The 23742-nt window shown below is 59.9% G+C and overlaps 1 protein-coding gene and 1 non-coding gene across 6 annotated transcripts in view; both read left to right on the top strand.

Annotated features, from left to right (window-relative positions):
* TRPM2 (transient receptor potential cation channel subfamily M member 2) overlaps positions 1 to 17869 on the top strand; it is a 46798-nt gene extending 28929 nt beyond the window's left edge. For 3 of the 5 annotated variants that reach the window (XM_032865207.1, XM_032865206.1, XM_032865205.1), the window contains 16 exons: positions 511 to 629; positions 1098 to 1230; positions 1644 to 1815; positions 5729 to 5912; positions 6103 to 6284; positions 6529 to 6661; positions 8389 to 8476; positions 10322 to 10409; positions 11055 to 11212; positions 11905 to 11981; positions 12231 to 12332; positions 13583 to 13669; positions 14220 to 14325; positions 15564 to 15665; positions 17111 to 17227; positions 17699 to 17869. In XM_032865207.1, coding sequence (XP_032721098.1) covers positions 511 to 629; positions 1098 to 1230; positions 1644 to 1815; positions 5729 to 5912; positions 6103 to 6284; positions 6529 to 6661; positions 8389 to 8476; positions 10322 to 10409; positions 11055 to 11212; positions 11905 to 11981; positions 12231 to 12332; positions 13583 to 13669; positions 14220 to 14325; positions 15564 to 15665; positions 17111 to 17227; positions 17699 to 17824 — 1974 coding nt within the window. In that variant the 3' untranslated portion in view covers positions 17825 to 17869. Of the gene's footprint in view, positions 1 to 510; positions 630 to 1097; positions 1231 to 1643; positions 1816 to 5728; positions 5913 to 6102; positions 6285 to 6528; positions 6662 to 8388; positions 8477 to 9902; positions 9971 to 10321; positions 10410 to 11054; positions 11213 to 11904; positions 11982 to 12230; positions 12333 to 12638; positions 12679 to 13582; positions 13670 to 14219; positions 14326 to 15563; positions 15666 to 17110; positions 17228 to 17698 lie in introns of those variants that run through there. The other 2 variants (XM_032865208.1, XM_032865209.1) reach the window with 2 other exon arrangements.
* On the top strand, positions 14279 to 14342 carry LOC116872436. The gene has a single exon (XR_004383642.1). It is a non-coding gene; the product is annotated as a Z6 small nucleolar RNA (small nucleolar RNA).
* Positions 17870 to 23742: the final 5873 nt, after the last annotated feature.

The following is a 23742-nucleotide window of genomic DNA, read 5'->3' as shown; positions in this document are numbered from 1 at the left end:
GGAGGCAGGTGCGGAGGCAGGTGCAGGAAGCAGCACTGTCCCACTGGGCTCTTCCCAGCTTTCCTCTGGCTGCACCGCTTCCTGAAGCCAGATCCTCTCCCAGGGACAAAGCTCCAGTCTCACAGGTGGCAGCCCCAGAATGGGGGTCTCATGTGCCCGCTGCTCTGAGTCTGACCATCTCTGGGACCTTTCCCTGACCCACCCCGCCGCCAGGGTCTGGGCCTGCCACCGTCCCACCCTTCCTGGGGTCCTGGGGTCCGTTGGGAGCTGGCTGGCTCCCGACAGAGAGGACGGACTGCCCCCAAGAACATGGACATTTGTGGGCTCAGGGTGCCGGGCAACACCCCTGCCTGGAGCTCCTCCTCCCTCCTCCTCGACCCGGGGGACATGGGAACGGGGGAAATCTGTCCCCTCCCTGGCTGGCCTCGCTGTCCGGGAAGGAGCAAGTGTTCTTACCTCCCTGGTGCCGATGGTGACGACAGCCAGGCCCCTAACCGCGCCCTCTCTCAGCTCTTCTACGACCCCGATGAGCTCGGGCTGTTGAAGGTGGCACTCCTGTACTTCAGCGACTTCTGGAACAAACTGGACGTCAGCGCCATCTTGCTCTTCGTAGCAGGACTGACCTGCAGGTGAGCGTCTCGGTCGCCCCTGGGCCTCCTGCTCCGTGATGGCAGCCCCGAGGGCTCCAGTCCCCCCGGGCGTGTTTGTCATCTGTCTGGTGGGCAGATGCTCCCCGGGGCCGGCGGAGGAGCAGAGAAGGGGCCGGAGCTCCTGAGGCCCAGGGGCCCTCCCTGGCACCTCCTGCTGTGGCTCCGGCCACTCTGCTGTCCCTCAGGGCCCCGCGTGTCCCTGCCACCATCCCTTCCTCCATGAGGCAAGAGGCCGCAGGGCCCACCTGCCCTGCCCCCAACTGGGTTTCTGGACTTTTCTGGAGAGAGCCCCGGAGGCTCTGCCTGTGAGCTGTACCCCATGCGTGGTACTTTGGGGTCCAGAGGCCTCCAGAGGCCTCCAGAGCCACTGTGGGCTCGGGCCGGTGAGCGGGCAGGTGGGCAGGCCCTGGCGTGGCGAGCTGAGGGCCTCGGTTCTGCCTTGGGCAGGCTCATCCCCGGGCTGCTGTACCCGGGACGCATCATCCTGTCCCTGGACTTCATCATGTTCTGCCTCCGGCTGATGCACATTTTCACCGTCAGTAAGACGCTGGGGCCCAAGATCATCATCGTGAAGCGGATGGTGAGGAGACAAGTGGGTCCTGACGCCAGCGGCCGCTGAGGGGCCCCCGGGCCGAGACCGCTGCCAGGTTCCCATGTCCCTGCTTCGCCCTCGGACTCCCAACCCTAGCATGCCTGTCTCAGGTCCTTGCATGTACATCTCTTCCAGGAAGCTTTCCCTGATCACCACAGCTCGTTCCTTGTCCCTGTTATAGCTCCTGTCGCTCCCCTCCATGGGTCACAGTCCCATCCAGCCCCTTGTGTGGCGCCCGGCACCCTGTGAGGATATGGGGGCAGGCCCAGGACGGTGGGCCCCCGTGTCCCTGCAGTGGGTATCAGAGATGCCTCCCAGTGCTGTGGGGCCCTGGCCCAGGTGTGCAGGGAGGGGACACGTGGGCGCGTGTGGCAGCAGCTGGGGCCACTGTGTCTCTGCAGATGAAGGACGTCTTCTTCTTCCTCTTCCTATTGGCGGTGTGGGTGGTGTCTTTTGGGGTGGCCAAGCAGGCCATCCTCATCCACAACGAGAGCCGAGTGGACTGGATCTTCCGGGGGGTCGTCTACCAGTCGTACCTCACCATCTTCGGGCAGATGCCGGCTTACATTGACGGTAGGACTTGGGGCACTGAGAGCACCTGCCGGGGTGCCTGCAAAGCTCAGAAGGATGGGGGACAGGGGGCGGTGGGTGGCAGCTCCCCAAGGGCCCACGTGGCAGAGAGATAGGTGCGTGCGATGCTGGGTTGAGGGGGTTTGGCATCAGCGGGGCGGGGGGAGTCTGAGCTGAACCCCGAAGCTGTGCTGAGATCCCAGGCGGGCCACGGGGGTGGCCTGGGGTGCTGGGACACCAGCCGACACCCCTCCCCACACCACATGCCACCCTGTCCCTCCTCCTCCTCTGGACGGGGACAAGCCTTTTTGCGTACTGAGCTCCTTCTCTCAGCAGCTTCTCCGAGGTATAACTCAGCTGTATAAAGTGTGCTTTAGTGGTTCCAGTGCGGAACACGCGCATCACCCACGAAAGACACCCGTTAGCAGTCACTCCCTATCCCTCCGGACTGTTAGCGACCTTCGATCTACTTTCCATCTGTACAATCTGTCTTTGCTGCTCGTTTCATATGAACCGGAGAACGCAATACGTTATCTTCGTGTCTTGCTTTTCCTTAGCGTAACGTTTTCAAGACTCGCCCAACTTGTAGCCTGCATCGGTATTTAATTCCCGTTTACTGCTAAATAATATTCCGTTGTACGGACAGACCACATTTTGTGTATGCATTTGTTAGTCGGTGAACACGTGTTGTTTCTACTTTTTAGCTCTTATGAATAACATTGCTATGAACAGTTACTTATAAGTTTTTGTGTGGGCGTATGTTTTCCTCTTTCTTGGGCATATATCTGGGACTGGAATGTATACTCGCTGGGTTGTATGCTAAGTCTGTGTTTAACTTTTTGAGAACTGGCCAAACAATTTTCTCTGGCAGCTGCCCTGTATTTTATGTCCTCACCAGCAATGGACCCGAGGGCCCCAATTTCCACATTCTCTCTGGTTTATAATTGTTTTTTTTTTTTTCTTCTAGCCGTCCCAGTGGGTGTGAGGTGCATTTCATTGTGGCTCTGATTTGCATTTCCCTTATGCTAAACGGTGTGGAGCATCTCTTCACGTGCTCCCTGAGCCATTCGGGCGTCTTCTCTGGAGAAATGTCTACTCCCCTCATTGGCCCATGTCTCAAGTGGATTCTTTTTCTTTCTTATTGAGTTACAAGAATTCTTTACGTATGGACACCAGTCCCTTCTCATGTGTCTATGGGGTCATCTTGTCACTTTCTTGATGGTGTCCTTCAAAGCACAAACGTTTTTAATTTTGATGCTGTCCACCTTATCAATTGCTTTTATCATTTGATATCAAATGATGCCTGATCCAAGGTCATGAAGAGTTAACGTCTGCGTTTTATTCCAGAAGTAACAGCTTTTGTTCTTTCTTTTGGCCTTTGAGCTGTTTAAACTAGTTTTCTATACAGTGTGAGGTAAGGGCCATTCTTTTGTATGGAAATGTCTAGTTGTTCAAGCACCATGTACTGAAAACATTTCTCCCCATTGAGTTGTCTTGGCTCCCTTGTCAAAAATCAACTGACCATTAATGAAAGTTTTATCTATAGACTCTCAGCTCTATTCCGTTGATCTCTATGTTCTTGTGCCAACACCACTCGGTCTTGGCGAGTGTAACTTCATAGTGAGTTTCACAATCAGGACATGTGAGTCCTTCAACGTTGTTCTGTTTCAAGATTGCTTTGGCCACCGGGTCCCTTGGATCCACATGAATTTTTGGATCAGCTTCTCACTTTCCCCAAAAGGTGTTTAGGATTTTGACTGTGAGCATGGGATACCTTTCTGCTTATTTAGATCTTTAATTTCTTTCAACAATATTTTATAATTTTCAGCATGAGAGTTAGACTCATTTGAAATTTATTCTTAAGATTTTGATTCTTTTTCATGTTTTTGTAAATAGAATTATTTTATTAATTTCATTTTTGGATTTTTTGTTGGTAGTGTACAGAAATACACTATATTTGCATGTTGATCTGAAACCGTGCCGAACTTCGTTATACCTCTCATAGTTTTTAGTGGATTCCTCGGGATTTACTATATACGAGATCTTGCCCTCCGCAAATAGAGATGCTTTTTACTTGTTCCTTTCCCATCCAATACCTTTATTTCTTTTTCTTACTTAATTATCCTGGTTAGATCTCCCGAGACAACATTGAATAGAAGCGTCTGGAACAAACATCTTTATGTTGTTCCTGATCTTAGAGGGAAAAGCTTTCAATCTTTCACTGCTAAGTATGATGTTCACTGTGGGGTTTTTTGTAAATGTCCTTCATCAGAGTTAGGAAGACCTTCTATCCCTAGTTTCTCAAGTGCTTTTATTATAAAAGCGTATATAATTTTGTCAAACACTTTTTCTGCATCTGTTGAAATGTTCACATGATTTTTGTTCTTCATGCTATTAATATGGTGTGTTGTATTAATTGATTTCCAGATGTAAAGCCAGCTCTGCCCTCCTGGGATCTATCTCACTCAGTCATGGAGTATAATTCTTTTTATGTGTTACTGGATTCAATTTGCCGGCATTTTGGGGAGGGTTTTTGCATCTATGTTCAGTTTTGTTTTGTGTGGTTTTGGTATCACGGTGATACTGCCCTCAGAACGCGTTATCTGTGTTCCCTCGTCCTCCATATTTTGGAAAAGTTTGTGAAGGTTTGGTTTTAATTCTTCAGACATTCAGTAGAATTCACGAGTGAAGCCCTCTGGGCCGGAATGATGCTTTGTGTGAAATTTTAAGTTATAACTTCAATCTTTTTACCTGTTTCAGGTCTGCTTGTACCTCCCATCTCCTCTTTAGTCACTCCCAGTGTTTCGTCTCTCGCTAGGAGTCTGCCCCTGTTTCTAAGCCATCTACTTTGTTAGCACACAGTTCTGCGGTGTTTCCTTAGACTTCTTCTTGCTTTTGTAGGGTTGGTAGTGCTGTTCTCTCTTCCTTGTAACTTGAGCGATTCAACCCCCCTCCCCATGGACCGGTCTAGATAAAGGGCTGTTATCTTCTCAACCTTTTCCAGGAGCCAGATTTGGTTTTATTGATTTTCTTTGTTGTTTTCTTATTCTCTCTTTTATTTGTTTGCATTCTGGTCATCTGGTCTTTCTTATTTCCTTCTTTCTGCTGGCTTTGGGTCTGGTTTGCTTTCCGTTTTTTAGTTTACTGGAAGGGGAAGGGTGTGTCGGGCTGTGGTCTTGTTCTCCTTACCAGTGCCTGTTTGCTGGGGGTGGGGGAGATCAGCAAAACAGACACAGGGTGGTGGGAGGTACAGACTTCCAGTCTCTAAACACTAGTGCATGCTCATTGTTGCAAAAATGTTAAATCCAAAGTAAATATAAAGAATAAAGTTGTCTGTAAGCCCTTCCCTCCGGGGTAACTGCCCTTAATGACTGCCATTGGAGATGCCCTCTCGGGAGTATTTTTAGATGTGCAGGCTGGACATATTTATGTTTTGTGATCTCCTTTACCCTTCCCTTGGCTACGGATGGGGGACTACACTTCGGTTGGTACCCCCTGTTGCGTAGGTCAGCACGTGGCCTGTGCCACACGGTTCCCTCCCTCCTCGTTGTGGTAACTGTTCATTTTCTCGTTCGAATTCTGTCCCATGTCCCTGGGCTCTCTGCGGTTGGAGTCTGCGTCACCCCTCCTGGGGCTGGCTTCTGCCCGGGAGCCCAGGACGTGCCCCAGAGGGGTCGGCCGTGTGCCGGGCAGGGGCCTGCGCCAGGCTGGAGCATGGATCTGGCTCGGGGGTCTTCCCCTTTCCTTGGCAGCCACACTTCCTGCCCATGGAGGATGCTTGGGTGTAGACAGGCACCTCTCTCTGGGCCAAAGCAGACAGCTGAGGTCAGCCCGCTGTGGGGGTTGTCCAGGCCCCAGGGAAGCTCACTGCCCAACTCGTGACTCTGTGTGGTTTCTTTGTTCCCGGCCCCCCCAGGTGTGAATTTCAGCCTGGACCAGTGCAGCCCCAATGGCACGGACCCCTACAAGCCCAAGTGTCCCGAGAGTGACGCCGCCCGGCGTGAGCCCGCCTTCCCCGAGTGGCTGACGGTCATCCTGCTGTGTCTCTACCTGCTCTTAACCAACATCCTGCTGCTGAACCTCCTCATTGCCATGTTCAAGTGAGGGTCCCCCCGGGGCGCTGGGGCCCAGCTGGCATGTCTTTGCTTCAGGAATTGCCCTCCGGGGTGCTGTGTGTTTGCTTCTCATGGGCCGCTCCCTGGGCTCCCCCAGAACCGCCCAGGCAATGCTGTGGGCAAATCCGGGGCTCCCCCGGCTCTCCCGTGACCCACGCCCCTTGCCTCCTGCCAGCTACACGTTCCAGCAGGTCCAGGAGCACACGGACCAGATCTGGAAGTTCCAGCGCCACGACCTGATAGAGGAGTACCACGGCAGGCCGCCAGCACCGCCCCCCTTCATCCTCCTCAGCCACCTGCACCTGTTTGTCAAGAGGATGGTCCTGAAGGTGCCCGCCAAGAGGCACAGACAGCTCAGTGAGTCCCCTCCCTCCGCCGTCCCCAGAGCACGCCCTCCGCTGTCGTGGGTCTCGGGGCGCGGAGGGGGCCTGTAGGGGGTGTGGCGGCTCCTTCTAGAACCCGGGAGACTCCGCGGGCCTCTGACCTCCCCCAGCCCCCCGGTGGACTTGGGGTGGGCTCCCGCTGCCTTCCTCCCAGCCGGGGCCCCTCCCAGTCCCCCCACGGGGCGGCCGGGTCCCTCCACGTGCCCCTGGCCCTGCAGAGAGCAAGCTGGAGAAGAACGAGGAGGCCGCCCTCCTGTCCTGGGAGATCTACCTCAAGGAGAATTACCTGCAGAACCAGCGGTACCAGCAGAAGCAGAGGCCGGAGCAGCAGATTCAAGACATCGGCGAGAAGTAGGGCGGCCCCTGTGGCCACGGGGCGGGAAACCCCTACAGCTCAAAGGCGCGCTGCGGCCACAGCCCACCTGGGCCAGGTCCCCGGGGCAGGGAAACCTGTGTCCTCCGGCTGACCCACGGCCTTCTCTCTGGGTCCTTGGGAAGACTGGACCCCGCGGGGTGGGGAGGAGGAAGAAGGTCACCCATGCTGCGGGCAGGGCTGACCCCTGTGGACAGGGCTGAAGGAGGGGTGTGGGCCGGGGCAGGCCCCCTTGGCCTGGGGGGTGAGCTCAGCAAGCTTGTGGGCACACGGCCTTGCTGCCACTTCTGTGGGACCGGGCAGCCCACCTGGAACTCAGGCTCGCTGGGTATCGTCCTCCTGCCCCCAGGTCCTCCCTCCCCTCTTCATTCTGGTGTGAAATCGGTGCTGCTCCCGGCTTTCCGCGTCACCCCTTGGCCCTGATGGGTGTGCGGTCAGGGTGTGCCTTGTCGTGGGCCAGGAGGAGGCAGGGGACACAGGCCCAGCAGCTATGCCAGCTCCTGCCCCTGGGGCCGTCCCCTGGGCTGTGCATAGAGAGGGGTGCTGTGGGGCCTTGAGGGGGCATCTGGGGTTGGGCGCCTCGTAGCCAGGCCGAGTGCACCTGTCCTTGGAGCCATGCACCTGCCTGGCTGGGTCTCTCTTGGCTCCTCCGTGAACAGAGTCAGGATGGCAGCCATCGCTTGGCATGGTTTCCAAAACACACGGGAGGGAGGGCGCGTGTACGTCAGGAGTACATCCTGGCTGGGGACACGGGGACAATGCTGCCCTGCACTGGGCACCTTCCCTCCCTGGCTCAGGGGAGGGATCCGAGGCCCGGGGAGGCCGTGAGGTGCACCCTGGCCCCACAGCCCTGTGGCTGAGCTGAGCCCACCCCTCTCTACCCACAAATCGGGGAGGGGGTGTGTTGATGAGGTGGGGCCTCTGGTGAGCTTGTCCTGGTGACATGAGTCATGGGGTCTGAAGACGCTGTGTCAGTGCCCACACGGTAGTCCACGGGCTGGCTGGGGACGTGGCAGGAAGCGGTTTCGTGGCTCCTGTGGGATTAGGGAGCACGTAGTTGAGGGAGGAGTGACACCCGGACCCTCAGGATACCTTCCTCCCCTTCCCCAGAGAACCACTGGAAGCGGTCACTGGAGTAGGGCTGAGTTTGTTCTGGAAGAGCGTCCCCGGCAGGTGGCAGCGGGCACAGCCCGAGGGGAGAGCCTGGACCACGTTTGCCCGTGGAATTAATTACTGTACATGGGCCAGGCCACGGCTGGGGACGCTGCCGTGCTGTAGCCAAGCTGCACAAAGCAGACCGACGTTCCTCGCCGTGCGCCGCCCTCCTCCGCCCTCGCTGCCCGGAAGCGGCTCTGAACCTGGAGCTTCACCTTCCGGCGCCCTGTGGGCCGGTCACGGCGAGGGGCGTCGTGCGCACCTGCGTCTCGCCCCCAGGGAGGCCCCTACAGGCGTCAGAGTGGCCGTGGGCGCCGGGGGCAGCTGCTCGCTACGAGACCTCCCTCTCTGGGGCGGGAGGCGGTGTTCATTCTGCACAGAAACGCATGTTGTAGGTACTTTCAGGTGGAGGGGAGGAGGCCTGCAGTGAAGGCCAGGGGAGGCCGGGCCACTGAGTCTGGCGGGGACCTCCCCCTGCAGCCTGGGGCCATATTTCCCGACATTCGGGCCCGAGCTCGGCCCGGCTGGGCTCAGCTCTGTGCTCTTCCAGGGTCAACACCGTGGTGGACCTGCTGGAAATGGAGGGTCGCAAGCGGTCCAGCTCCCTGGAGCAGAGGCTTGCCTCCCTGGAGGCGCAGGTGGGTTCCGGGCCAGGGCCCCACGTCTGGGCCAGGCCTCCGACAGGCCTGGCTCCTGCTCTCTGAGAGGGAGCACTCTGGGGAAATGACCCTGAGACGGACTTGGGGAATGTTTGGGCAACCGTTCCCAACTGGAAGCAGCACCTTCGCTGTCCTCCAGAAAATGCTGTCAAACACTTCCCTACCGAGCTTGGCCCCACTGCACTGGGGGTGTCCACACTGCAGGCTGGTCTGAGGGAGCTTCTCTGGTCCCCTTCTATGGCCCCCTCAGAGCTGTCCTCTGAGATGACCGCTGCACAGGACTCCACGTCCAGATGTCCCAGGCCACCAGGGGATGCTGGGAGGGAGGTGTAGGCTGCGTTTGAATGTCTGTGTGGACCCCTGGCTGAGGAACGACATTAGAAAGCAGCGTGTGGACGTCTCAGAACAGCCCCACATGGTGGGAATGTGGGGCCAAGGTTTTGACGCTTCCGCACGCAGGAGTGCGTTCCTTTGTAAGAGGCAGCTTGAAGGACATTGTCGATAGGCAATTAGCACCAGGTGAGCAGCCGCACTCATCCCCCATCAGTGAACACTGATGGTCCCCCCACAGGATGGGCCACACCAGCTGGGCTCCAAGCCCTGGGCCTGAGACAGGAAGCCCTGAGCAGCCTTGCAGGCAAGCTGGGCTTAGGTCCCTAAACGTTCACTCACCCATCCATCTGTCTCTTCATTCATTCATTCATTCATTCATTCATCTATCTAGCCTTCCACACATCCATACATCCCCCATCCATCGAGCATCCACCCACCCATCCACCCATCCACCTATCCCCCATCTATCTATCCATCCATCCATCCACCCCCCCATCTCTCCATCATCCATCCTTTCGTCCATCCATCCACCCATCATTTCATGTTTCTCGTGCTCCTCCTCTGTGCCACAACCAGGGCTGGCCCGAGGAAAGTCAAGGTGAGCAGGCATTGTCTCCTGCTTAGAGGTTTCCAGTCTTGGGGACATAGACATAAAGGTCCACCATCACGGTGTAGTTTCATAAGCACAGCAATGAAGGGATGTATTGGGGCTGGTGGCTGGGGAGACCTCCAGCCTCCAGGATAAGGAGGGGTGGGCTGGGTGGGGGTTGGGTCCCTGCCCTTCTGTGCACCTCTTGCTGGTGGCACAGAGGACCTGTGCTTTCTTATGAGAGCCCCTGTGGCCCACAGCAGCCTCCCAGCAGGGAGCAACTGCGCCCCTATGCTGTCACTGGAGTCTCATGCCTTCTCAGCTCTGCTGTGTCTGGGGGGCAAGTCCCTGGGCCCGTGTGCTGGCAGGGTGTCCGCCGTCAGCCAGCCCCACCCGGGGAACGCTGCCTGTAGGGGTCTGCACAAACTGCCTTCTCCCCTGTGGGGCCTCGCCTTGCTGCCACCCTCTAACACGAGTGTGGCTGCTGCCCCGCTGAGCTGTGTTCTCCTGGCCCCTGTTCATCACATGGCTCATACTTTGCCTGTAGTTGAGTATGTTTGGCTTCCAGAGGTTTCTTTTCTCTGGGAGGAACAGGAGCCCTGGGAAGCTTCCATGGGTCATCGTGCCCCACCTTCTCCCTGAGAAGATAGCTCAGAGCTCTTCCTGGGTCTTCAGAATGGTTCGGTGGCCTCTGGTGTGTCCAGGTCCAGTGGCCACTGTGTCTCCCTGGTGGGCAATGCTGGTGACCAAGGGGAGCAGGGTGGGCTTGGATGCTGGTGGGGTCACTGCAACAGGTGGGGCACTTCCAGCAGTACCTTTGTGGTTTTGGGGGAGGGGTGGGGGGTAGGTATGCTGTACGGGGGCAGGTGCTGACCACATCTCGCTTGGGGTATGCTTTCCAGGTGGCCCAGACGTCCAGAGCATTGCACTGGGTCATGAAGGCACTGAGGGACAGTGGCTTTGGCTCAGAGGAGGGCCTCCCCACTCTGGGTGAGTGGGGGGGCCACGCCAGCAGCTGGTCTCTACTGGCCTATGTTCTTTTGAGTCTGGGGGTCTGTGGGGAGGAGAAGCGGCAGGCAGGGCTCTCACGGGCCCTCGGGGTAAGCTGATGGAGCCATCCCTGAGCCCTAAGGACGTAGCAGGAGCATAGCCTGCCCCGGGGAGCAGGGGCCCAGCACAGATGAGCTTCCGACATGACCAGAAGGGGGACTCAGAGGGGAGGTCTGGCCCATGTCCCCGACCTCCTCCTGTGTGCCTCATGACACAGAGGAGGGGCAGCTCCAGGAGGTGCTGGGGTACAGAAAGCAAAGTCTGTGTTTCTAGAAATGGGCATGACTAGCTCTTCTGGGGCATTTGCTGGTCCTGCTTCCCTGGTCGGGCTCTGGGGCAGCCACACAAGGAGGCAGGTGCTGGTTGGGGGTGGGGGGGTGGGGGCGGGGACAGTGCCTGACTCCAGATCTCAGTCCTACCAGAGCCACGGTCCTGGGGCCCTGGGCTACAGGCTTCACTCTGCACTCGGGGAGGTGGAGGAGGCCCAGTTTTGGGGAAAGGGCCATAGAGGACGCCCCTGTCCTGTGGGCCAGGTGCCTGAGCCGGGGTCCGGCTTTGCCCACGGCTCCCTGTGGCTGTTCCCAGCACCCCAGAAGGCCTCAGAGGGGCAGGACAGTGAGCTGGATGGCAGGCAGAAGGCGGAGGATGTGGGTGACAGCCACCACGTGAATGCCCGGCACCTCCTTTACCCTCACTCCCATGTCACACGTTTCCCTGTGCCCAACGAGAAGGTGCCCTGGGAGGTAAGTGAGCCCTGGCAGGAAGCTCCCGGGGTTTGGGGCAGCAGTTCTGCCCCGGGCCCCCCGACACAGCCGGGCACTGGCTGCCCTCGCCCACTCCAGCCTCCGGGATGTGCTGGGCAGAGGAAGAGACTGAGTCCCGTAGGTGCACGTGGCTAGAGGTGGTGGAGCCGGGACCTGACCCACACAGGGAGCACACTGTCCCCCTGCCTCCAGCCACCTCACTCGTCCTGGACCCCAGCATCCCCGGGAGCGGTCACTGCCCCTTTTGTGAGTGCTACCGCTGAGCGGAAGCATCGAAGGGAGAGGAAGGGGAGACAGCCTCTGCGTGGCCTCCCTGGCCCACAGGCTTTCTCTCTAGTCTTTTCAGAACATTCCAGACGGTGGCTTCCATTCCTTCTCCCGAGTCCCTGTCAGCTGGAGTCCTCCTCATTCCTGGAGCCCAGCCTGGACCCCCTCCCCATCCTGGGGGCTCCCCTAGACCAGCAGTGCTTTTGCTGCCCCTTTGGCCTCGTCCCCGTTAGGGGGTGCCGCCCCTCCCCAGCCTGCCCGAGCTCGGATCTACCTGTGCACTTTGGGGACAGTCTCGGTGGCCTTGGCTACGAGCACTCTGATGGCCCTTGGTCATCCGGGTGCCTGGGCCTTAGCCGTGGTCTGGGTGACAGTCTGAGGGGGGCACCCCTGTGTCTGTGCAGACAGAGTTTCTCATCTACGACCCGCCCTTTTACACGGACGACAGGAAGGACAACGGCTTGGTGGACCCTGTGGGAAAGTGAGTGTGCGAATCCTCGGCCCCAGGCAGGAGGGAGGGTGAGGGATCCCCGGCGGTCCCAGGTGGCTGCCAGAGGTGGCTCAGGGCAGGGTCCGCTTCCGGCCTGGACGGGGTGCCCTGATCTCCTCAAGGGCTGGGACACGCAGGGAGGCGTGTGGCTGGGGGCACCTGGGGCCGCGTGCTCTCTGATGGCCCCGTCCGGGTGCCGTCCTGTCTCCCTGGGGCTGTGACTTCTCTGCTTGCTCCCAGCGCCCCGGAAGCCCTGGCCGGCATCAGCTACAACGCCGTGGACGGGCCCACAGACCGGCGGAGCTTCCACGGGCTCTACGTGGTGCAGGACGGGCTCCCTCTGTGAGTGCAGCCGCCACCATCCCACATCACCCCGACCCTTGTGGGGGCCTTTGGGGGCTTGCTTCTGGGCTCAGCTGCCCTGTCTTGGCAAACTAGCCATTTTTCTGATAAAAATGAACAGAATGCAGAAGAAAAGACACATTGACCTAAAACGTTTCCTCAGCACCTCGATGAGGCCCCCGCTCTGCCCCTCGTGGGACTTACCCCGCTGGCCTTGGGTACTTTGCCTTCGTCTCTGAGTAACCTTGGGGACTTCTGTTCTTCCCTGTAAAGCGGGGTGACCGTCCTGCCATCTCCATGGATTTCTGGGACAGAGCATGCTTCCTTGAGAGGGTTCTGGTCACAGGCGAGCCATTGAGGGACAGTGGGTTCGTGTCCAGGGGTGGCTGTGTTTGCCAGCGTCTGTTCTCTGTGGGGACGGGCAGGTGTCCCACTGTGCAAAGTATGCTCCACGTCCAGCTGTCGAGTGACCAGTGACCTGCCCGGCAGTCCTTGGGATCACCTCCTGTGTCAGCCTGGGCTCCTGGAGATGAAGGAGCCTCCTGTGGGCAGGGTCTCTGGGGAGGAGACGCTCCAGGGCCCGGGGTGAGGAAGGAGCCGTCAGAATTAGTGGAGGGACAGCAGTGGCTGGGATACGTGAGTCCCGTGGAGCAGACGGGGCCTGGGTGGCTGCACAGAGGTGGCAGGGGGCGGGGCTTTCAGGAACGTCCTGGAACAGGAGCTACGTGTCGGGAGGTGGTGGGAGACGGGCCCCCTGCGGCGACAGGAGGCCACGCGGGGCTGTGGCGCGGGAAGAGAGCAGGCTGGTGCGTCACAGCGGGACCCACGTATGTGAGGCCTCCGGGTGCAGACGCGTGTGGTGTGGCGTGGTGGGCTAGGCACGGGGGGCGGGACAGCCACTCGGACACCACTGTCCGTGGCCGGGCTGGATGTTCCTCTTCCAGCCAACTCCAAGGTGACCTGAAGCTCCTGCCTCATCCCTCGGGGTCCCTCAGGGCCATCTGTCCCCAGGTGGACAGCCCTAGGTGGGGAGGCTGGGGGAAGGGCTGGCAGATCTGGGGTCCCATCAGCACCTCCACACACGGGCTCCTTCCCTGCCTCCCGCCGAGGTGAGCTGCCGGGGCTCTGAAAATCCTGGACTGGGGAGGATCCTGGGGGAGCCGCATGACCCCCCGAGTGGCCTCTGCCCACTGCCCTGTCCTGGTCCTCCCGGAGCGAGCGGCAATCTAACCGACCCCTGTCCACCCCAGGAACCCCATGGGCCGCACAGGACTGCGTGGGCGAGGGAGCCTTTGTCGCTTTGGACCCAACCACACGCTGCAGCCCGTGATCACGCGGTAAGTGCCACTGACGAGGCCACCCAGTCCCCCCATGGGCCCCTATCATGTCCGTCCCAGCCACTGACTTTTGCACACCCGAGACACAGGGTGGGAATGTCCCTGTCCCTGGAAAAAACCCAGGCCTGTCCCCACTCCCGGAGACTGTCTCCCTTCAGGTCCCTGTCCCTTGGCGTGCCTCTGGGAGGAGGGGCAATGCCAAGGCCCAGGCCCAGGCCCACAGACAGACTGGAAACACGTATGATCCCACCCAGCATTTCCAAAGAGCAAGTGGTGGAACAGCAGAGCCCAGGGCGCGTGTTTCTTGGAGGCTTTTGATAAAAAACTATTTTCCTGAAAGCCGGGGCCATTCTAGTCCTCCCGGGATCAGTGAAGCAGGAGACACTCCCCAGCGGCCACCAGCCCAGTTCTTCACCTGGAGCAGCTGCTGGGGAAGGAGACAGGTCGGCCTCCGGGAGGGCAGGGGGCAGGGCCAGGACCCCGTGGCCTCCCTCCCCGGTGCGGGGGGTGTGCTGACGTCAGAGGATCCCCACGAGCGGCCCGTCTGCAGGTGGAGGCGGAACCAGGACGGAGCCATCTGCAGGAAGGGCATCAAGAAAATGCTGGAAGTGCTGGTCGTGAGGCCCCCGCGCTCGGAGTCCTGGGCCCTGCCAGGGGTGAGCCGGCACGAGCGTCCCAGTCGGTCCCTTCCACCCGCAGACCCGCCCCCTCCCCCTGCGGTCACTGCCCCACGGTTCTAGACTCTGTCCCTGGTCCTGAAGGACAGGCTGGGACTGGGCACTGTGAGGAGGTCCCCTTCCCGTCGGCTCATTTTGTAGTTGTGAAAACGGGTTCCGAGACTGGTGTGTGAGAGCCTAGCTGATACCTGTTGTGTCTGAGCAGCAGGCTCAGGGCTGGGGCTGCGTCCGTGGCGGGGCCGGGCGTGCTCGTGGCGCTCACAGCCACAGGGGCGGACACGGCTCCTCCCGTAGGTGTCTCCACGGGCCCCTGTGTCCTGTGCAGCGCTGAGCTGAGCCCTAAGGACAGGACAGTTGCAGGGCTGTGGGGAGGCGGGGAGTGGCAGGTCATAGGGGTGAAGGCTGGAGTGTACCCCAAGACCTTGTGGGGACAAAACTAATTGGGGTGCAGAAGACCGTGGGCTGAACCGCTTGGGGTTTACTCCCAGATCAGGCTGCCCTCCCCGGCCCCCGGCCCTGTTCTGGATCCTAGCAGGAGGACCAGGCCAGCTGCCAGGCTCTGAGCTGGTACACAGCGTCTGGGGTACGGCCCCGTTCAGGGGCCTCTCCTTTGAGCCTGTTCCCGGGGCATCCATGATCTACCTGTCTGTGGCCGTTGCTCCTCTCCTGGGGATGGCCGGTCTTCAGGCTGCGACGAGGAGTCTGGGCAGCTCTGGCCCCTGTAGCAAGGAGCCCCGTGCCCCCGACAGAGGGAGCACCATGCTGAATCGGGGGTGGCTTACGGCCGGCCCTCTCACCCTGGGGTTTCTCTAGCATGATTCAGCCTCCCTCCTGGGCATTTTGGTCTCTCTGGGCAAGACACTGGCCCAGCCCCAGTGTGGTTCCTACCAACTGGCATCTTCCGAGCAGCTTGCCTGCAGCCCCCAGTGGCAGAGGGCAAGGCGCTGGTTACGCTATGGGGGCCAGAGAGAGGCCCCGGTGCCTGCAGGCACCCCTCAGAGGCTGTGGCTTTGGCCTGATCCACCCTTGCTCCATCACAGGCTGATGTGGGCAGTGGGCTCTGGGCAATGTCACATCAGCCCTGAGACAGCTGATCTGACAGACACTCCCCTGCCGGTGGCTCTGGGGGGCTGGCCAGCGGCCCACGCTGGGCAGGTGGCCAGTGGATGTGGGTCTCTGGACAGCCTCGCAGACCTGCCTGTGCCTCCTCTGCTCAGGGCTCCCGAGAACCGGGAGAGATACTGCCCCGGAAGCTGAAGCAGGTCCTCCGAAGGGAGTTCTGGTCTTCCTTCCAGAACTTGCTGATTCAGGGCACCGAGGTAAGGCAGCCTTTCTGCTTCAACCCTGTCTGTGTGTCCTGGCCTCCCACGGTGTGCTGGTGGTGAGACCGGCAGGGAGAGCAGGACCCACTGGGGACCCTGCTCCCGACCCACTCCCTGCAGCTCCCGGAGGAAAGGCCGAGAGCGGGAGGCAGGGCTGGCCGTGGCTCTGGGCCTTGGGCACCTGCTTTCCTTCTCTGTCCCTGTTCTCTCTGAATCAAGGGGGCGCCCCCTCCCTCCCACACTCACTGTTGCCCTGAGACACCGCAGGGTCTGTGTCTCCCTGGGCAGGGGGGTGCTGGGACACCCCCCGCAGGCTTCCCAGACCGTGGCCCCGGAGGCAACTTGCTCAGGCCCGCATTCCTCATTGAATGTTTTCGTCATTCCGAAAGCAGTCCGCGCGTGCTGCCACACTCCCACGTTCACTCCCACTCATGGGGCCGGAGACCCCTGCACCAGGCCCTCTGTTGGCCTCTGTGGCCGCCCGCGTGGGCTCCGGGCCCACGGTCTCTGCGTGAACCCCACATGAGCTTGACAGAAATGCAGCCACACCGCACACATTTCCCCATAATGTTTTTGCTTAATGCACGACGGTCCTATTTTTAGGCCCTGATTTAAAATTCACCCACCCTTTTCCATGGCCCCGGGAGGCTTTGCACCGGGATTCCTCAAGCGTCCTCAGTGGACCTCCGAGCTGTCCCCGGCCCTGTTTCTGGCCCATTCAGGGCAAAACAGGCAAGAGCTGGGGTTTAGAGCTTTGTCTCTGGAGCCAGTCCTGTCACGAGGGCCATCCTGGGGCCACCCCGCTGCCTCTTTTCTGTACTTTGTAAGAAGGATCAACCAGCTTATTGACTGAGCTGGAATCCACGTAACATAGAATGGACCGTTTCAAAGGGAGCAGGTCAGTGGCCTTGAGTGCCCTGTGTGTGTGTGACCACCACCTCCGCCTGTTCCAGAACATTCCCATCAGCCCAAGTGCTCGCCCCACCCCCGCACTCCCCGCCTGCCCCTCCCCCACTCCTGGCGCCAGTCTGCCTGCGCAGGGCCCTGGTTGTTAGTGGAATCACACAGTGCGTGGCCTTCGGCCGCCGCGTCTGGCTTCTCTCACTTAGCGTCATGACTTTGAGGTCGGCAGTCCTGTTTCAGTCCCTCCAAGGACAGTAGAGGACGGTCCGGATGTCAGGCCAGAGACCGGGAGGGAGATGAGTGAGGCGCGGGCCCCACCGTGGGCCAGGCATGCTGGGGCCTTGCTGGGGAGCAGGCTGCACCGGGCAGGGAGCGAGCTGGCGGGGGCAGGGCGGTGGCTGGGGCAGCGGAGAGCGGTGCCCAGAGTGTCCCAGGGCCTGGACGGAGCACAGGGCCCATGCGGGTCCCTCTGGGAAAAAGCTGGGGTGGGGCTCAGGGCTCCTTTGGGCGGGCCGGCTCACCCCCGTGCTGCCCCCCAGGTGTACAAGGGGTATGTGGACGACCCAAGGAACACAGACAACGCCTGGATAGAGACAGTGGCCCTCAGCATCCACTTCCCAGACCAGAGCGACATGGATCTGAAGAGGCTGAACTCTGTAGGAGGCTCGGGCACGGGCTCCCAACAAGTGGGGGGGGGTGAGCATGCTCTGGGGGGCCCGCCGGTTCCCAGGCGCCCAGAGCTGGCTAAGACCAGAGGGGGAGCTGCAGAGAGCAGGGGCTCCAGGAGGAGAGGCCAGGACGGAGTCAGAGCCGGACCTCTTGGGAGGGGGCGGGATTCTCGTGTCTTCATGGGGTTGGGGTCCCCCATATGTAAATCAGTCTGAGCTGGGACCATGGAGGCCCAGGGAGCAGACCCCGGGCTGCGTTTGCCGGACGGAACACAGGAGCAAGGCCACATGGTCTCTTGTCACTCCGCTTCGCTACGAGAGCACCGTGAGCCAGCCGATGGCCAGGCCAGAGCAGGGCCGGGCCCAGGGCCACGGTGTCCCCGCAGTCCTCCTGCAGCTGAAGGTTGGGGTGTCTGGGCCAGCTCAGCAGGGGGTCAAGATCTCTGTTCGCCCTTGCAGCACCTGCACACCTGCGACCCCGGGATGTCCGTCCAGTGGCAGGTCGTGGACAAGCGCATCCCGCTGTATGCCAACCACAAGACCATCCTCCAGAAGGTGGCCGCTCTGTTTGGGGCTTTCTATTGACCCGTGCACTCCAGCTGGGCCCCACCGCCAGGGGAGGGCGAGGCTTGTCGTGTGCTTCCCCAGACACAGGCTACTACCAACTGCTGGAGCCACAGTCGGCCCCGGACCCCGGGCGGGCAGGGGGCTGCTTCCGGGCACCGCCTGCTGTGGCGTGGGCTCCGCCGCCTCTCACGGCCACCTTGAGCTCCCAGGCAGATGAGCCTGTGAAGTGGAGAGCGTCAGGGCGCCCCAGAGGAGAGCCCAGGCAGGGGACAGCTGGCTCGGGTCACAGGGCCATTCCCCAGGGTTGACGTGGCCCCTGGGAACTCCACAGCCATCCCTACCCCTGCGGCCTTGACCCTCAGCCAGCGAGATCCCTCCCGTCCACGTCGTGGGCAGCTCATCCACAACCGACGTGTGTGGGCCCAAGGCCTGCGTTTCCTGGACAGCCGGGGCTCCCCCGTGGCCTTGTCCTTGGGCCCACACCCCGGAGATGGTGTCCACCATGACCTTACGTGGACCCACGCCCGCCCTGGGGTCGGGGGCGCCCGCAGCCGCAGTTCACTGCCCCGAGCAGTCGGGGCTGGGCCGGTGCGCGAGGGGACGGGGCTCACACGAGCACACGCTTCTCTGGAGATCCAAGGCCAGGGACTTGGGTGGGGGCTCTCCAGGCACAGCACCCCTGTCCCATGAGCCGAGGGAGGGGCAGGCGGTGGGCCCCGATGGCGTGGGATCCCCCTTCTCCATGTCAATGGCGCGTGAACCACCCGGAGTGGCCAGGGCTGGAATATTGTAAAACCAGCATTAAGCGGGCTGCCCAAACCGGCCGGGTCGGCGTCTTCTGTGCTTCCCACACACCGGGTTCAGACAGACAGCGGTCAGGGGGCTGAGTCTGGGCCACTGACACCTCTTCCAAGCCACGGCCAAGCCCCCCCGGGGCCCGAGGGCGTGTCCGGCGGCATCTCCTTCGGGCTCCTCCCCGGGACATCCTGCAGGCCCCTGAGGCCCGAACGGGCCGTTCCCTCTCAGACCCACCGCCCAGCGCCCTTTCCGCAGCTCCCCCAACGCAGGTGCTCAGGTGTGGGGACCTTGGCTACACCAAATAAAGACACTTTAGAGTTGTAAAGGCTCAAAAAACGCGTTACCCACGCGCCCTTTCCGAAAGACTCTCTAAGATGCGTTTCAGGAGAGCAAGCCCTGACTTAGCCTGGCTGAGCCGCGGGCGTTCACGTCCAGTCGGTCCCGGAGGCCGGAGGACCGAGACCGAGGGGCGGGTGGGGCTGGCTGCGGCGCAGGCTCTCCTCCTGCCTTGCACGCCCGGCTCACCTGCCCGTGCTCGGCGTTTGCACAGAGAGGGCGTGAGGGCTTCCACGTCTCTTCTTACGAGGGCCCTCTCCCTGCCACCTCAGGGCTGCACGCCTTCGCCCCGTCTAACTTCATTACTCCCTTAGAGGCCTCCAGATACAGCCACACTGGGAGTTAGGGCTCCGACACGGGCACTTGGGTGGGGAGACAAAGGTTCAGTCCTTAACACACACGCACACACACCTGCGCGGGCGCACAGACCAAGGTCTGTGCTGAGAAAAGACACGGTTAAATCGTGTGGCTTAGCTGGTCTCCCCAGAGCTGGCGGAGGAGACGGGCGGTGGTCCCAGGGCCCAGGTCTCCTCTCACGCGGGAGAAGGAAGGAGATGCCGCCCATGGTCCTGCCACGCGGCCGGCAGGGCTCACAGAAGTGTGGCCACAGGACGGCTGTGGGGCTCGTGGCCGCGGCAGGGGGCAGAGACGGGAAGAACCGTGCACCCCGGAGGAGGCAATGGGAACGACGAGGTGCAGAGAAGCACCGTAACCAGTAGAGGACGGTTACTGTGAAACGAGGAAGGAAACGCTCAAAGCAGCAGGGACCGTGACACGTTTAGATCGTGATTTTCATATTGGGTTAAAAAACGCAACTCCTTTGTCTTGTTTTCTGTGTGTTTTTCTGTATCACCTAAGACAGACGTCTGAGAGCTAATGACTCAGACAGGTCGCACTGGGCAAAGGCTCTCCCGCAGAAAGGCGTGGGGAGAGTCCTGCCGGACGCACGGACGCCTGATCCCTCCGGGGCCTCCCGTGCGGAGCCGGGAGCAGCATTCGAGCAGCAAAGGGCTTCATGCATTCAGAAGGTATCCCGTTCGGGAACTGTCACCCACCCAACACGGCAGCTTTTTAAGTATATAAAGCAAACTTGATAGAAACTCAAGGAGAAATTGGCAAATCCACAGTAATATTTGAGATATTTTCTCAGAAATCAGGGAATCAAGAACAAAAGAAAAACAGGACAGAATTTGAATAACACAATCAGTAAGACCGAGGTCCTGCTGTGTGTGCGCACCCTCACACAAGCGTGTGTTTGTATAGAAATACACGTGTACACATCATGTGACGTACACAAACATACACAACACACGCGGACATTACATAGAAGTTATAGACGTGAGGTGCCACGTATCTGTGTACAGAAAATGAAATATGTATCTATAGTCGTGTATTAATTCCGTGGGGCATATGCATACAGACACGGCACACACATAAACACGCACCGTTCATGCGTGTGTGTGTCTGATTCTGCACCCGCCCCAGCAGTGGGAACCAGAGGCCCCGAGGAGACACACGGGACAGGAATAAAAACCAAGTGTGTGTCACCACATCGAGGACATCTCAGCAGCTCTGCGAAGGCCACCCAGGACGGAGCCACACACCCCGGCCATAGCATGGGGACGGTGACGCGAGGCGGCGCCAGGGGGCTCAGTCGGTGAAGCATCTGCCTTTGGCTCAGGCCGTGATCTCGGGGTCCTGGGATCAAGTCCCGCACTGGGCTCCCTGCTCAGCCGGAAGCCTGCTGCTCCCTCTCCCTCTGCCCCCTGCTCCCATTCATGGTCTCTCTCTAAATAAGTAAATATAATCTTAAAACCAAACAAAACAAAACAGTAACGTTAGAACGAGAACATACGCCAGAAGGGACAGAAACTATATTCAGGGGTTCCCGGGGCCTGTGCTTGGGACGGCAAGTGACCAGTCCCCTGACCAGCTCGGAGGGACAGGAGGTGGCATCCAGGTCAGGGCACTGCTGGGTGGCGCCGCCCTCTGCCCTCCATCCTCCCCAGAGGGGCTTCTGTCCCATTCCCGGCAAGAGCACAGTGAGAAGGGCGGGCCCTGTCGGGAGAGGAGACGCTGTCCTTCAGGCTCTGGTCAGCGCTTGGTCCCAGGGCCACCCCAGCTGCTCGGGGAAGGACAAGCAAGGACCGTGAGCTGGGTGTTGTCCAGGGAAAGCCCAGGGGGCCACCGTGCCGGCCACCTCCCTGCCTGCGACCTGCCCCTTAAGTGGGGAGCGAACCAACGCAAGACAGCGGGCGGCGGGGTGGGGTGATGTCACGGCCTGTGGGGAGCGTCTGGAGAGTCTCAAGAGAAGCCTTTCTGACCTTAGATGCCCGTATTCGGAGATCAAAGACTGAAAGTGAATTATCCGAGCTTCTAACTGAGGAAGCTGGAGAGCGGCTACGACATAAATGCAGGGCGGGGGAAGTCAGGATGTACGGAGGAGGGAAAATGGGGTCGCCACGATGATTACAGTAAACAGTCTGTTCTTGGAAAAGACGACAAAGCAGTCAGCACGCGGCAATCCGTCCTCTGCCGCAGCTCCTCTTCCGTGGGGCCCCCGGCCCTGCCTCTCTGGCTCCCATTAACGGCCTCCGTCCTCTCCCTCTGTGCTGCTCCAGCCCCTCCTGGGCGGGCGTGGGGCTCCGTCTGGGGGTCTCCATAGTTGGGCAGGAGCTGGGGGCCCCTGGGGCCGGTGTGGAGGCCAGGGCGGAGAGGGCAGACCGTGCACCAGGAAGGCAGGGCGGGACGGTAGGGCGTCGAGGGCCGCCCAGACACTCCGAGGAGGGGCGGTCTTCCTGGGGGAGGGCAGCATGCTGGCTCGCCGAGATGTTTTATTCACAGGCCTGGTTTCATCCTGCCCCCGTGGATGCCACAGGCTCAGCCCCTCTGTGCTGGTCCCCAGAGAGATGTGCTCGGACCTCGCCTCGCAAAACCACCTTCCTGGTGGGGAAGCAATTAGCCGGCCTGAGCTGTTGTCTTGCACCCCTGGGGCCTCTGAGCCCGGGTTCTGGCAGATAAACGGGTGAGGTAATCAGCCCAGAGCCCAATTACAGTCGGAAGGGCAGCTACAGCGGGCAGACCACGTGGCCAGAAGGGCCATAGGTTTCTGGTGTTTCTGTGTGCACAGGTCTCGTGGTCTGGAGTGGACGGAGAGCCAGACTCTTGCAGGGCTCTGTGGCCTGGGCCTGAGCCTGGACGGCGGCCAGAGGCCCCCGTGAGAGGGGCCATGTGACCGTGGAGACGGCTCACCACACAGCTTTCCGCGAGCGCTGCGGATCGATCTGTCTGCCCTTCCATCAATGCGGAATCACCCGAGAACGGCAAACCTTGCGGCACGTTCCAATTCCATGTTGCTGAGGCAGAGCGCACTTGGTCATCCGGGCAAATGGGATCCGCGAGCTGCCAGCGCTCAGACCAGCTCCGCAGCCTGCCGCCCGCAGCGCCCCCCTCCCCCAGCCCCATCCGGTCACTGCCCCGCGGAGATTTCCATACGCAGAACCGCTCAGCAGGAGCTTGGCGCGTCCGCCCCTCCTGCCCCGCGCTGTCCGTGGTTGCCCTGCACCGGCGCGTGGTTCGGGGTAGCAACCCCACCGAGTCTGGTCACTTTGAACATTGAACTATTCCTCAGTCCAGGGGCTCCCTCTGGGCCTCTGTTTGATTTGTCACATCCTGACGTGCCCGCAGCTTCAAGGCACGCATTATTTTAATCTGTAAAGAGAGAGCTGGCTGTCGAAAGCAGAGTCAGGGATGGTGCAATTCCTACACCTGAGGATGTACACCCTGGCACGGGGTGGTCCTCAAGGACCACTGCAGTCAGCAGCCACAGCGGGACAGATGCCGAAATCACACGGTAAAGAGTCACCGCTGGGGGGCAACTCAGCACAAAAAAAACACTTGCTCCAAAAGAAGGCAGGGAGAGGGGGAGAGGGGGCAGAGCAGAGGAAGGCTGGCTGCAGCCCAAGACCGGAGTGGGGGTTCTCACAGCCAGGACTGCACCACCAGCAAACGATATGGCCTGGGTCTCATCCCACGACCACCCCCCGCCCGCCCCTGTGCCCGGGCTTTGTCTGTCTGGGACCCACCCGCGGTGAGCTCTGCTCTCTCCCCAGTCGGCTCCAGCCTGCAGCACCGACCCAGCCTTCTCTGAACTGTCCCCATCAGTCCCTTGTAACATGTCTCTCAGCTTGGGTGTGTCTGAAGAGCTCTCACCACTGGAGTGAGATTATGCATTTCCGGCAAGAACGGCACAGAAATGCTGTTGGGTGTGTCTTGGCCCATGGCATCCAGGGTAAGGACACTCACTGCTTATTACGGATGATATTTGCCTTCGTCCCGCAGGGAGGGTGGCTTCTGCTTGCTCCTCCACTGTAAAATTATTATTTTTCTTATATATTTTATGTATTTATTTGTCAGAGAGACAGAGAGAGGGCACAAGCAGGGGGAGCAGCAGGCAGAGGGAGAAGCAGACTCCCCACGGAGCAGGGAGCCTGATGCAGGACTCGATCCCAGGACCCTGAGATCACGACCTGAGCTGAAGACAGATGTTTCACTGACTGAATCCCCCAGGCATCCCTCCACTATAAAATTATTATTTTTCCCTTTGTAGCTAATAAATAAATAATAAAAAAAGATATTCTGGTGCTATGGATACCTGATAAAGACACAAGTGTGAGGAAGGAATTGCACACCCACGCTAATGTAATTGCAAGGAGGCTAGCGGCCAAGCTAGCATCAGACAAAACTGACATCAAAGCAAACTGTCTGGGGGTAAAGAGGGTTATCTCATAATGATAAAGGGC

This window comes from Lontra canadensis, unplaced genomic scaffold, assembly GCF_010015895.1.
Source record: "Lontra canadensis isolate GAN:19392208 unplaced genomic scaffold, GSC_riverotter_1.0 scaffold29, whole genome shotgun sequence".
Lineage (NCBI taxonomy): Eukaryota > Metazoa > Chordata > Mammalia > Carnivora > Mustelidae > Lontra > Lontra canadensis.
This window is presented reverse-complemented; position numbering and strand designations above follow the sequence as displayed.